Genomic DNA, 14,078 nt, shown 5'->3' with positions numbered 1-14,078 from the left:
TTTGGCTTTTGTGTTTTTGTTTTGTCTGTTTTTGGAGTGGCTTTTGGTGTATTACCACAGCAGGAAGTCTTGATCCTCAGAACCGTTTTTTTTTAAGTTTGGGAACCCCTTCTCTGAAAAACTAAAAATTTTGTCTTTTTTGTACCAAACATTCACCACCTTTAAGATTTCAACAGGATTCTGTTTTTCCACCACAAGGTGTCAGTGAAGACCCTCACTAGGCACACTGTATCCCTGCACCAGCTGTTTCCTGTCGTCTCTATCCACAGAGCAGTCACTGAATGCTCTCTTGTTCTGTGTCAAACCCTCAGATCTCACCTTGCTCTCCAGTTTTGTCTCTGTCCTCTGTGTGGTCTTGATCTTGTCCCACGTGTCCTTCCACTTCTCTGACGTCTGTCCCAGCTCCGCCTCCAGACTCTGCAGGTCCTGCAGCAGCTTGGTGATGGCGTCGGGCACTACCTTGCTCAGGCTGTCGTAACACGGCCACACCACGTGTCGCTGCGATTTGGGGCCGCTGCTGTCGGGTTTCTCTGCCGTCTCCTCAGCGACGCGCTCCTGCCGGCCCCTCAGCTCCCAGTCATAGGACGGGCCCTCTGACAGAGTCTCCTCTGTGTAGAAGTCCCACACCTTCAGGTTGGAGATGAAGGTGTACGGCCGAAGAACCTGGGACAGAAAGGTACTGACTGAGTTTCTGTTAGATTAAACATTTACTGACTCAAACATCCAGCTCAGAGCGGCTGCCTCACCTCCTCGTCTTCAGGAGCAAACATGTAGTTGTAGAAGATCGGCGTCTTCTTGTTCAGCCTGTCGATGTAGTCCCACACAGACTTACACACCTGAGGACTTTTCCTCTCACCTTTCTCCTCATAGAGCACACCTGCACACACACACACACAGACAGAGACACTTATCAGAAACACACACAGACACAACGACTATGACTTTCTACATCACCACGCCTCCAAAGATGTTACCTAGCTCTATGCGCTCGTAGTCGGAGTCGAGCAGGAAGGTGCGGAAGCGGTTGGACACGTAGTGGTAGGCGAGGAACTTCAGGTAGTACTGGCTGAACTCAAACTCCATGGGGAACTGAAGGTGGATCTGAGAGAGGGAGAGAATTCAAAAGGGGTCAGAGTTACAGAGAAGATAACAGAAGAACACTCGGTTTGGATGAAACAGTAAGAGATCTGCATTGACTGATGCATCACGGAAAAAGAAGATTTCACAATGTGAACTTGAACTGAAATACTTGTAGACATGGGTCAAAAACAGCCTTTTATTTTAAAGATTAACCCTTTATGCCCAATTTTTTTCAGAGCTGTAAGGCATGTGATTTTATCTGTTAAGTCCCTCTGAATCATGTTATGTATTTATTTTTTCCATATTGTACTTTGTCTTGGTGACAGCTTGTCACTAGGTCACCTAATAATTATATAGAAATAATGACTATGATAATAATATATTCATAACCAAACTAGGGATGGGTACCAACCTAATTCTGTAGTACCTGGTACAGATTCACGTAAAAGCAAAAGGTACCATATTTCGGTATCAAATGCATCCTTGTGACTATGAGGAAGTGGAAGAGTGGGCAATTTTCCATGCTTGACATAAAAACAACATTACAAGGATATATATTAAAGAATAAATATGTTTAATTAAAAAAAAGTTTCATTATTAAACAAAGTGATATTTTTTAACACATAAACACAAAAAAGTGCTGAAAATTGGTACCATTGAGTACCGGTACCGATTGCCAGGTACAGGCCAATTTAACCGTATCCTTTCAATTGTGAAAGGTTCCCATCCTTAAACAAAATAATAATACAGTCATAATAAATTATTTTAAAAAAGGTAGTAGGTGTGGGAATTGGCTATGGTACTTGTGTGTCAAAAAAAAATGCACTTAATAAGTTAAGTATGGGAAATCCTGCAAACAGTGTTTTCCTTTAGTTTTTGACTAGCTGAGTGCCCACTGGCAACTTTTGTTGCCACTTACAGAAATAAGCAAAACAATATTTATCCCTGGTACAATTTTTGGGGGGAAGGTTACTCTAGAGACTTGAATGATGAAATAAGTATAACTATGTTTGGGTGGACCATCATAAGAAATTCATGAAAATTGTCTCTTTCCAGTATATTTTGCATCCGCCATGTGTTCTACCGGAAGAAACAGGAAGCAAATGATGTCATGTGACAGGAACCACTTTGAAACTATTTTTTATAAACCAAAATCTTTTTCTAACTTGTGTACTTGCACATGAGTGGAAAAAGTTGCATTAGTTTCTCTGAGATTTTTTATAGTGAGGAGAAAATGACAGTGATACAGTTCGGCAACAATTGATGCTGGTGGGGCAAAACAGGTTAATGTTCGAGCTCAAATATATCTGGAAAGTTTTCTAGCAAGGGCCTCAAGTGTCACCTGGTTCCTCTTCCTATTCTTTACGAAAAGGGAACCAGAAGGAAATTGGAGCTAAGTGAAACAAACTTCCTGCGTGTGATAAGAGCACAGAACAGACGTCACTGATCGGCAAAACAGGAAACAGCACGTAAACAAACACAGCCTCTTTAATGTGATGTACAGTGAGACAGAGTGGGTGGCTCAGCGTGCAAATCTGCTCCATGATCCTCCAAATATGAGTTGAAACACATACATGCAGTAATAAGGTGTCAAATAGGAACAACTCTGCAGACTCACCTGATGCACGCAGTCCAGGAACTGCAGGAAGACGGGGGTGAATCCGCTGCTCTGGCTCCCCAGCGTCTGAGCTCCTCTGTGGCTAAATCTGTGCCCGAATGACAGCCACTCCTTTTCCACCAGCAGCCGGAAGCCGTCAAAGGTTCTGTAGTACGGGTCGGAGAGCAGCTGCACCAGAGACACCACCTGTACGCCGCAGGAGCAGCTTCATCAGTGCTCACTCATCGCTTCAAGATACGAGCTTCAAGTGTGTTGGTTTAAGTCTCACCTGCGTGGTGACGTCCCAGCCGTCCTCCAGGCTGACCATGACCGACGACCCTGTATCAAGGAGCTCCACCACCAGGACGGAAACCTGCAGCACTCGATGCAGCTACAAACAGAAATCACACACACACACAGGGTTAGTAAAAAATCACTCAGAGGTCTAAAATGATTCAGGAAGAAGAATAAGGTACAAACCAGCGCCATCCACTCTGAGTCCTCCAGACAACGCAGGAAGCTCATGTTGGGGTCAGAGGTCCCAGAGCTGGGCACACAGGCTTTCATCAGCTTCTTGAAGCTGTTCTTCACCTGCCGCACGTCACACACCTCGATGGGAACCACCTCCCACTGCTGGAAGGAGTCCTGCTTCCCACCCTGAGGGCAACATGTCAACACTGTAACTCCACTTCAGGTAAATTCACTCTTTCCTCCACTTCATGAGCTTCCTTTGTCCCTTTGTGATCACTGTTTTCTTTTTCCCACGGCTTAAGACGAATTAAAGCATTTTTTAAACCAGGGGCTCCTTGTTAAAACATACTTTGTGGTGTGAAAGGTGCCAGAAGATTGGGATTTGCTCGGGCGGATTGCTTCAGCTGCTGGCCTCAATAGAACAAATTAGAGCAAAGGTGCCTATTTATAGTTCGTCTGACTTGTTTTTGCAGAGACTTTTTGTTGAGTCACAGTCAGACCACGAGGAGGTGTCATATTGCTCTCTTTAAAGTCACCAGACTAAATTAAAAAAAGCATATTCTGTGTTATTCATCCTGTGACTTGTTACCTTGAGCTGGGCCTTGTCCCCGATGATGTACAAGTAAGCTTTCTGCTGCCTGAGGAACAGCGCCTCGCTGGGCCCGCCGTTGAGCTGCGGAGACTCCTTCCCTGCCAGACGCGTCCCCACGTCTGGGTTGTAGGCACTTAGACGCCCGCTTCCCCTGATACTGCCCCATTTACCTGTAACAGACACACAAACAGAGCAGTCGTTAACGGAAACTCCAAACCGGATCATCCAGAGTTATGTAGAAGTCAAAGCTTTTAAAGGATCATTCCGCTTTAGCAAGAACTGTCCTTTAAAACACATCCACTGCTACTGACAGCCATGCTGCTAAACAAGGCAGGAATGACTGAAGATTGTCCAATCCAGACGACAGCAGCTAGCTTAATGACCGCTACGTCATAAACATGTGACAGAGAGAAGAATCAAACAGAGAACAACCGACAGGACGTCAGACAGCTGCAGCATGCACACACAGCAGCTCTCTGTTCAACACAAGCAGCAACCACAAACCATTAGTTCGAAGAGACAGCACACTATCAGGAACCACTGCAAAGACACTGACGCTACAGGAGAAGAGATCTGATTGGTTAGACAGGAATGAAGGGAAGGGAGGGGGGAGTGGCCTACTGTACCTCTAGGAGGGTTCCTGGCCTTGCCAGACACTTTGGGCTGAGAGAGGGAGATGACTTTCGCCCTTTGACCCAGAGCTGAGGTCAAATGACAGAGACGGCGAGTTAAACAACGCCACACAGTGGAGGATGGTTTCAAACAAAGTCCTGGTCCACTCCCAGTTTGGATTTATACATTTAAAGGAGGATCCTGGTCTTTTTAAACCTGGGACTCACACTTTTTTTTTTTTTGCCTCTTAGGATTTTATTTTTCGACTTTCTCCAACATCAATCTACCTTTAGGCAATTTTTGTCATGTTCACCTAAAACCACATGAGAGTAAGCTCCAGGTTTAAAAATACTGGAAGTTTCCTTTAACACATTTTGTTTTGAAACCAGAACTGAAATGGACCAACTAAAGCTTAGAGAAACTACAGGAGCATTGTTAGGACACACCGACGTGTCTCACCTCCTCTACTGAACGTTCCAGGTACGTCCTCCTTCGCCCCCATCACCTGTTTCATCAGAGCACCGATCTTAGGCTGCCTCAGCTTATCTGACGAGTCTGTGACGGCAAGAAAAATGAGCTCTTTGGTCTGGGACAGTCATCTGTCAGAGACACATGACGCAAGCGTGTTGTACTCACCAGAGGTGCTCATGTGTGTGGAGGTGAAGCCACTGAGTGTGTTTCTGCCGCTGCTCTCGCTGTAGGAAGGCATGGAGCTGATGATGGCCTGCAGGTACTTCTCCTGCTCCAGACTGGTGGAGTCTGCCTGAGAGGGCACTGCGAGGAAAAGAGAACACACACTGAAGTGAATCAAAGGTTTTTTGATCGTTAGTCATCACATCTGAGGGTTAACCTGGCTGAATTGCTCTGAGTACGAATATTTGTTTTTAAGTTTAAAACAGGTGACAGATGCTTTACTGCACTGCAAAAAAACCCCTAAAATCTTATCAAGTGTTTTTCCCATGTTTTTAGTAAAAAATGTCTTTTTGGACTTCAATATGATCCACATTCACCTTACCAGTCCAGAAAAATGTCTAATTTCAAGTTATTTATAGACAAAAATGAGGACTGTACTGTACTGTAACAAGTGAAAGATCTGCCAGTGGGGTAAAAAAAAAAAAGTTTGCTTCTATGAAGACATTAGAAAAAAAAACTTGATAAGATTTCGGTTTTTTGCTTTTTTTATTTTTTTATTTTAGTTATTCTTTTACCTGCAGAGGGGGCATTGGGGGACTTGAAGAAGCCCACCACTCCCTTGGCGTGGAGCCCTGCAGAGCGCAGCAGGACGGCCTTTGTTCGCGAATTTCTCCAGCAGACTACAGGGAAGCGATTTTGTCGATAACACCGGCAGATTCTCTGGATGGTCGTGTCCGGGATGCTCTGAGGCACAATCAGCAGGCCAGGGTAGCTGTAACACACACACACACAGGTGTCATTAGGAACTTAACAACTCTTACTTCTTACATGTCAGTGTGTGTGTGTGTGTGTGTTTGTGTGTGATCCCTCACCTCCTGCAGACGGTGTACATGCGGTTGACGGTTGAAATCCTGAAAGGTTCATTCTTGGAGCGTGTCAGGCTGTTACTGAGCGTGCCCAGACCCAGCCGCTGGTAGTCTCGGCAACAAGCCCGTTCCACAACGTTGCTCATGGTCTGCCGGTCGGATGAGCGGATGGTGGAGGAGAGGGTCAGGGAGCTCTGGTCCACTTCTTCTGAAACTGAGAAAGGAAACACAAGAGGGTTTAATCTCCAGGTCCAATGTGGAGCTTTTAAATTTTGATTACGACAAAGTCTTGGAGTAGAAAAAAAAATGCTTTGATGACATTTTTTTTAACAGCTTCACAGATCTGAGATGGCTCACAGGAACACACAGTAATGATATTGTGAAACTTTTGGATTTTCTGTAAAACCTTTGTGTAATCTGGGAACACTTTTTCAGTTTCTCCTGTGTTTACCTGAGATTTCATCCTCGTCCAGCTCTGACTGGAAGCTGCTCCTGTTCTCCCATGTTGGCGGAGAATACTTCTTCCTGGTCACATACTGACGCCCAATCGTCCTCTTTGCAGTCTTCACCAGGTTTTTAGAAAGAGTCCTGGTAAAGATTAAAAAAAAAAAACAAGAATGAGGAAAGAAAGAGATCTTAATCATCAACAGATACTTGGAATTTGCATTTGCTGCCTGAACACAAAAGTGCGTTTGGCTCCCACATAACCAATAATCATTAATTCACTGATGTGTTGCTGGTTTAGCATGAGACACAGCTGCAGTGTGTATCAATATGACTGAATGGGATTTTCTTTTAAGCACACACACACAAATTCATGGAAAGAGCATGGAAACGACCGTGCTGATAAAACGACAACCACATTTTCCGCTGATGAATAATTCAAAGGCTTCTCTCTGCTCCTTTCATTCTGTGGAAGAGAAAGAGAGAAGCACTTTGCCTGTGTGTGTGTGTGTGTGTGTGTGTGTGTGTGTGTGTGTGTGTGTGTGTGTGTGTGTGTGTGTGTGTGTGTGTGTGTGTGTGTGTGTGTGTGTGTGTGAGTGTGTGTAGATGTGGGCTGAGAGGGGTTGCTGTGGCACTGCATAAAGAGGGTTATGTTCCCATTGTGTAAGGATCAGGACATTAACCTATTAAATGCTAACAAAGAGAAACATTTAAGGCAACAAAAAGTCACTCAAATGTTTCCTCTGATGCTTTAAAAACTTGAATTAAGATTTAAAACGAGAAAAGGAAACAGCAGGTTTCTGCCGCGGGGATGATAAGCATCCAGAGCTGAGGTGAAAAAGCAGAAAATGTATCGGTTGGAATTGAGCGTTGCTCTCTGCATACTTGAAAGCTTTTAATGTTTTTACTCTCACACTTGACGACTTTCATGACTGAGGACACTCTACATGCAGGCACATGACTCGTATAACATGCAAAGTCTAAGAGGAAATCTAACCCCTTCTGCAGAAAAACCTGTTTATACCTTAAACACACTGAGTTGAGGTTTATGCAGCCAAATCTTGAGGGAGCAAAGGTTTGTTTAACAGACTGGCATGGCGCTTCAGCAGCTTGTGTTCAAATTATCGGATGCTTTTTTGAGGAGCTGCCTTTAGAGTGTGTTTCCTGTGTCTCAGATTTCCTTCTACAAATACAAAATATATTTATTTATTTTAATATATTCTATAAAAATTTAAACACAATGAACTTTTAATGCATCATGCTTATGTTTTTCAGAGGGTTTTTAAACTATTCTGATGTCTTTTTTTAACACAGTTTTTTTTAACACAGTTTTTTTTCATGGTTAAATAAATAAAAGCAACAAAAAATGACATTAAATTATACTAGAATTGAAGGTAAAAGTCTTCATCATCACAGATCAACCAAAGTTTTATGTGCTGTATTTGCTATATTGGTTTAAAGTTGTTTTTTTAAATTGTATCTGAAACTTATTTTGATTAATTCTGTATTCATACACCCTGAGTACCCTCAACATCTGGCTTCCCAAAAGTAGCAGCAAACAAGGTCTCACTGCATCCCTACATCCAGCCCTTTGGTTAAAAGACACACAGCAACCTTTAACCTCTAGCCTGCAAAAATACGAGGTGGGTTGTCTCCATAAATAGGGCAAATATCGCAGCTACATCTGGGGCAGCGTGGAATCTATAAATAGACAGTTACAGATGTGAGGCATGACGTGTCACCTTCGGGGTACTGCACCATAATGAACAGGGTCAGAGAAGTTATGAGTGATTTAAAGACCTGCCTGCTCCTCCCAAAGTCAGAGCTCATGTTACTGATGGAGGGTTTCAGAGAGAATGACAAGACCCCTGACACTAAGTTTGACTTATAGAAAACAAAATTTACAACATACCTCATCTTCCACTTTGATGGTAAGATTTAATGGAGACAAATGTGTTCAACAAATGCATCACACAACTGCTGAACAAGACCTGTTTTCATAACTTCGGCGGCACCATCTCTTATCATAGTGTCTCACTTAGCTGTCATTGCTCTGTCTTTGATGGTTCATCTTTTAGTAAACCAATCAAGCTTTTCCTCATGAAATGCCACCAAAATAAAAAAAAAAAGGAAGAAATATAAAATGTGATTCTAATAAAACCACAGATCTACCTTTTTTCTAAAAAAAAGTGGTAAGAAATGAGAGGTAATGTTTCTAAAGACTGAGGTCCTCTGTTCAACACAGACAGTTCCTTACTTGAGCGACTGGTTCTTGTCCTTGGTCTTGTGCTCCACCACCAGCTTCCCGCTCTGACCCACAGTGAAGGCGAAGGTGCCGTGGACATGCTGAGGGTAACGCAGTTTGTGCATGTGCTTCCTGAAAACTTCAGCCAGGTCTGATGCCACCTCCTCATCAAACGCGATTTTTATCAGCTATGAACGGATGGAAGAATCAAAGACAGCAAAGACGAGTTACATTGACATCATGGCAGAAGTTGAGCAGGATCACTTTTGTTTATTTATTCTGGTTTTGTCTTGCACAATAACATCAGCAAAGTGGAAACAACATTCAGGTTTTTAAATGTACCTGGAAGGTGCAGGAGCGCAGCTGTAGCCCCTCCTGAACGAACTGGTCCATGGGTATAGTGACTGAAATCCTCTTCTCCTTGGTCAGAGAGGCGATGGGGAACGACCGGGTCACCACCTGCTCACCCACTGCAGGAGGAGCACCCAGGAGACAACAAGCAGGATTTAGAGAGCTGACACGCATTATGGAGACAGACAGAGACCTTTCAAATGTGTTTGAGGCTCTCACCCAGTGGGTCGGTGGGCGTGCCTCTGAAGATGAGCCTGTAGGTGGTGAGGAAGATGGCGCCCTCAGCAGGTAGTAGAGGCGGACCTCCCATCAACCCTGTGGCCTCCTCACGGCCATCAGGGATCAGATGGACCCGCATGGCGTCCATCACCAGCTCCTCACCCGGTAGGAGTGTGGGCCTCAGCAGCTTGGGCTGAAAGGAGACAGAAAGAGATGAAGAGAAGAAAGATTAATGGCGCAGCGGAGGAAGATGGGAGACTGTAGATTTTTCATAAACATGACTCTATTGTTTAAACATTAAGACCAAACCACTGCACCCATCAGGATGAGGTTACGTTACGTTAGTAGGGCTGGGACGATATGCTATTCTGGTGATTTTATTTTATTACGATTTTTGGGGTGATGATTCGATTTAAATTGCGATTCTTCGATATTTTCAGTTTGCTTTTCTAACACCAGACAACGTGAAAAAGTGAAATGATGATGACTATGTCTAGAGACTATATCAGGAGCCATATTTTCCCATAAAATAAACATCAATGTAGTCAAAGAGAAATATTTCATCCTCTGCTTGGGAAAAGTGGTAACTTTTTTTTCCAATACAGATAATCATTCAAGTCTAAAATGAAGAATTTGAAAAAAAAAAAAAAATTGACAAGGAATCTGATTTTGGTATTGCCAAACAAAAAATCCAGATATATTGATTTTCAGTTTTTTCTCCCACCCCTAAACGTTAGCATTAAGCACACATTTATAAGGTGTCTCTGTAACACGTCTTTAAATTAAGACTTAAAAAAATCTGAAAACTTTTTCAGGATCATAAGTTTGATTGTAACACACAGTACTCTGTGTGATGCTGTCTTTGTCCTTTGGCCTCTTACATCACTTTTAGTTCCTCTGTGAGGCCCAGAGAACTTCCTAAAGGAACTCCACCTCTGATAGGAAAAGAATTACAACTCTGCTGACTTGTTTCGTAATCTGTTGCACAACTAATGCCACCCGAGTCCTCATTCCAGCCACACAACGAGGAAAAGAGAGTTTCCTCTGTGGGAACTGAACAGCTGAGACCTCACAGCTCAAAACTGCAGCTCCAGGACTCAAAGATTCATGCAACAAAATGAAAGCACTGTGAGAGATGTTTGGAGGATGTGTCGGTTCAACGACCCACCCAAGTGTTTCAGTTAACGTCAAAACACGTCACATCATGCTCAGTGTCGCCGTCTTCCCTCTCCAGCACACTGCACGCAAACGCCACACTGAAGTCACTCAGGAGAGACAAAGAGCAGTCACCCAGCATGCACTGCTCAGGCGTGCAGTGAGTCACACGCTTCTGTCCCAGGAGGACAGACGTACCTGCTGTGACACTGTGAGCCTGAGCTGTAGGGAGTGGTGGAGAGGGGAGTGGGCGGGGCTTGCAGGGGTTCAGCGTGGTCTTTGTCCAGTGGGATGTAAAAATAGGATTTGTTTACCTTTTGGATTGGAGGCAGTCTCTTACTCTCCCGGTGGACTGCGTCTAACGTCTCAATGTGCATCTGAACGATATCTGAAAACCAGAGCGTCGGATTAGCAGATCCATGAGATCTGGTTTGATGTAAGTCTGGAGCACTTTAGTGTGTACCTACCTGGTATCATGGTGTGGAGAGCCTTCAGGTGCTCGTTTGTAACTCCGCTCTCATTACACACTTTGTCTACGAAGCGGTTGATAAAGCGAACCACAGAGTTGGCAACGTCAGAGCTCTCAGCGTCTTCAAAACCGCTTTCTGTGTCGTAGCTCTCTGCCATGCTGCCTGCAATACTGTGAACACAAAAAGTATTTTAATGCTCATATTTGAAGTGTTTGTACAAACCCGGGATATGTTTAATTAAAGAGTCTGATTCTCATGAAGACCAGTGACTGGTCGTTGGTACCTGTTCGTGACGTAGCTGTTGCTGACACTCTCCACATCTCCCAGGCCGGAGCTCCTGAGCAGCCGGTTCTTGCTAGTGTCGAGTGGCAGCAGCAGGTAGCTCATCCTGTTGGCGTAGTGGATGGCCTGGCTGAACACGGTGCTCTCCTCCTTCTGCACGCGCTCCGCCTGCATCTCCTTGCTGAGCGTCGGCCACAGGCGGTTCTGCTCCGACGCCAGCTCCAGTGCGCTGATTTCCCTCCCAGTGGCTGACCCGTCCTGCTGCTCCTGGGACAAATCAGAGGGAGTTTATTTATGATTAATTATCCCAGGAAAAAACTGACAGTCTGCTCAGCAGGTTGGAGGGCTGATTTATTAGTGGGCTGAATATTCTCTCAAAACTTTTCACACAGTGTGAGAGCATTTTTCAGGTAACCTAAAGGTGCTCACAGAGTTGGTTTGCGGCTCTCCGTCCTCTGTCTCCAGGTACAGAGCTCTGATATGGTTCTGCACGTCGCTGTAGAACATGGACTCCCAGAACTGCATGGTGGTCCACACCATGTGCTCCTGAACACAGCTGTAGGCAAACTGAGTGATGCCTGCACCCAGTTTCTGTCACATAAACACAGGAGAAGACCATTTAAGCTTAACCTTTTAATCTTGACTGTGGTTTCAGTTTGTACATGTGAAATGAAAAATGTGTTCCTGGTGATGAACTCACTCTGCAGAATGCTGTAACAAGAGGAAGAAGGGCTGCTGCGATGCCATGTTCATCCATATGTGAGCAATCCTGGAAAGATACAAGCCAGAAATCATGTTACAATCATTTCACAACATCATGCTAAAAAAATCTTTACAAATGGAGGTAAATGATTATTATCCTCCCTGTCCACACTTGTCTGAACATGATGCTTTGTACAGGATGGTCTTTGTTAACCCTTTTTTAACAGTTTAAAAAAAGTGGGCATTTTTTTTAAAGGGGAAAGAGCAGGAAATCCTTGAGGACATCAACTTTTTTGAGGCATTCTCAAAAGGTGCACCTTTGGTTTACAAAAGTTTGTGCTTTCATTCGCCCAACAATTTACTGTTTTCTACTGTTTATGTAAAACATCTCTAAACATGAAGTCCTAAAGTCTTCAGCATTCAGCATAGTTTGTTGTCAACGGTTCCTTCTTCCATGAACAACTTGGGACAAAGTGTTTTCACGAGAAAGGCTTGATTAAAAACAGAACAGTCTTTTCTTTATGGCTTTAAAAAACACCTTAATACAACATTGCAAAGAAAAAAATGATTTGTGTTGAAAAAGAAGAAATATGATCTTCAAATACAGTGTGTTTTTTAAAAGATATGTGTACATCTTTAAGTTGACTTTCATAACAGAACAGAGAAAGTGGCCAGTAGACATCTGCTGGCATCTGACTGATAACACTGATCTGATAAAGGGAAGTGTTAAACTGCACTTAGCATAAAATCCAGACGTGCACTTGTGAAACTTGTTCTTTTCTGTTGACCTTTAAATGAACTGTCTGACATCTTTAATCCTACTGTATAACAACAAGCGAGGGACTGACCCTCATTGAGCTTCATTGCTGACTGTGAAAACTCAGTTTTGTTTGCTCCCTCTTGCGAGAGACCAGACAAAGACACTCGGATAGTTTGTCATGCTGTACCATAGACTTAAAGCCAGAGGTATAATTTCTGTAAGAGAACCAGTATGTTGACATCAGGCTAAGACTGAGCATCTTTAAACAACAAACAAATATGTTTCAGGTTACTAGCTTCCCTGTCCAAATTAAATTAATTGACTGCGTTTGTTTTCAGAGGATGGCTTCTGCCCAGTTCACTTCATGCACAAGCACAAGCAGGTGGACATTAAAGTATGATCCATGACGTATGATTGCTGCGACTGCTCCTTTCCACAATCATTTTAAATAGTAGCAGGATGTCAGAGGTCTGTGTCAGACCAAAACGACGATAACGATAAGCCAAAAAGTCTCTAAAGTTTTAGTAGCGGTCTCTGTGCCTTGTTGACTGTGATGAGATCATGCTTCATGGAAACCAGTGGTCCTCAAACTATGGCCCAGGGGCCAGATACGGCCCGCCTCCACATTTTTTTCTTGTCAAGATCCCAGAAAGAATTATTAATATTTGGTTATGCCTGGCTTTCTGGGAAACAATAAATATTTAAGTTTGGACACCTCTGCGATTGTCACACTTTTTTTACAAACTGAACCTGGCCCCCCCTTCAGAGAAGGGAAAAGTTGTTTGGCCCTGACGGGAAAAAGTTTGGGGACCCCTGATGTAAACAGACACTTCATGATGACGTAGGCAGGCCATGTGTGTGCCTAAACTCTGGTTCATACTGGAGTAGTGTGACCGCTGGCTGTACTCTCCAAAAGGGAAAACGGCGTTGCTGAGGGCAATTATGCTTGAGTATGGCACAGTTTGGATGGCCAGTGTGACTGCATCCTAAGATTAAATTCACACATTTTGTTTTTCATTCCCCTGTTTGAACTTCAAGTTGAGTGGCTTTTTGAATTTAACTTTGAATTCTCAGCATGCTCTACCTGAAGGGTGCAGTTCATCATCCTGACGATGTAATCAAACTGCTGATCATCCAGAACAGCTCGGTTCTGCAGGACGTGCTGATTCAGCTCCTGGGTCAAACAAATCCGGGCTGCACGACCCTTCAACGCTCGCAACACAGCCGGCATCAACTGTGAGGTAAAAGAGCAAGCACAGCAGCTTCATTAATAACACATTTTACTGCGTCTATCTTATCAACATGTAGGAAACTCTTCTCATCTTACCTTCTTGGCCTCCAGCATTTTGTTTTCAAAGATGTACGTGATGCAGTTCCTGACCACCTCCAGCCTGCGGGCACTGTTGGCCATCACGCTGCCGTTTCGGTCCACAATGTCTCCTGTGGAGTCCAGAGCAAAACGATCACACTCTCATTCATCACTGCAGCACCAAAACCTGATCCCATTAAACACACACTGAGAGACGGGCTGTCAGAGTTAAGAGTTCACACACGAAGCTTGAGGTAGAAGGTTAAATGTCCAACTTGTGGTAAAGTTTT

The 14,078-nt window shown here is 43.8% G+C and overlaps 1 protein-coding gene across 6 annotated transcripts in view; it reads right to left on the bottom strand.

The window, feature by feature from the left end:
- sbf1 (SET binding factor 1) overlaps positions 1 to 14,078 on the bottom strand; it is a 70,083-nt gene that overhangs the window by 7,515 nt on the left and 48,490 nt on the right. For 3 of the 6 annotated variants that reach the window (XM_074697732.1, XM_074697735.1, XM_074697736.1), the window contains 23 exons: positions 13,807 to 13,919; positions 13,564 to 13,713; positions 11,718 to 11,786; positions 11,447 to 11,608; positions 11,019 to 11,284; positions 10,733 to 10,905; positions 10,580 to 10,653; positions 9,111 to 9,303; positions 8,883 to 9,010; positions 8,553 to 8,728; positions 6,303 to 6,439; positions 5,858 to 6,065; positions 5,561 to 5,757; positions 4,989 to 5,126; positions 4,812 to 4,907; positions 4,367 to 4,441; positions 3,738 to 3,910; positions 3,158 to 3,334; positions 2,967 to 3,068; positions 2,699 to 2,884; positions 975 to 1,101; positions 747 to 877; positions 319 to 663 (listed from right to left, as the gene is read on the bottom strand). In XM_074697732.1, the coding sequence (XP_074553833.1) occupies positions 319 to 663; positions 747 to 877; positions 975 to 1,101; positions 2,699 to 2,884; positions 2,967 to 3,068; positions 3,158 to 3,334; positions 3,738 to 3,910; positions 4,367 to 4,441; positions 4,812 to 4,907; positions 4,989 to 5,126; positions 5,561 to 5,757; positions 5,858 to 6,065; positions 6,303 to 6,439; positions 8,553 to 8,728; positions 8,883 to 9,010; positions 9,111 to 9,303; positions 10,580 to 10,653; positions 10,733 to 10,905; positions 11,019 to 11,284; positions 11,447 to 11,608; positions 11,718 to 11,786; positions 13,564 to 13,713; positions 13,807 to 13,919 (3,596 nt within the window). The remainder of the gene's footprint in view (positions 1 to 318; positions 664 to 746; positions 878 to 974; positions 1,102 to 2,698; positions 2,885 to 2,966; positions 3,069 to 3,157; positions 3,335 to 3,737; positions 3,911 to 4,366; positions 4,442 to 4,811; positions 4,908 to 4,988; positions 5,127 to 5,560; positions 5,758 to 5,857; positions 6,066 to 6,302; positions 6,440 to 8,552; positions 8,729 to 8,882; positions 9,011 to 9,110; positions 9,304 to 10,579; positions 10,654 to 10,732; positions 10,906 to 11,018; positions 11,285 to 11,446; positions 11,609 to 11,717; positions 11,787 to 13,563; positions 13,714 to 13,806; positions 13,920 to 14,078) is intronic. The other 3 variants (XM_074697737.1, XM_074697738.1, XM_074697733.1) reach the window with 2 other exon arrangements.

Source organism: Halichoeres trimaculatus, unplaced genomic scaffold, assembly GCF_033239565.1.
Source record: "Halichoeres trimaculatus isolate MK-OKI-2021-1 unplaced genomic scaffold, fHalTri1.1 fHalTri1_scaffold_21, whole genome shotgun sequence".
Classification (NCBI taxonomy): domain Eukaryota; kingdom Metazoa; phylum Chordata; class Actinopteri; order Labriformes; family Labridae; genus Halichoeres; species Halichoeres trimaculatus.
The sequence above is the reverse complement of the archived record's forward strand: the minus strand, read 5'-3'. Positions and strand labels throughout refer to the sequence as shown.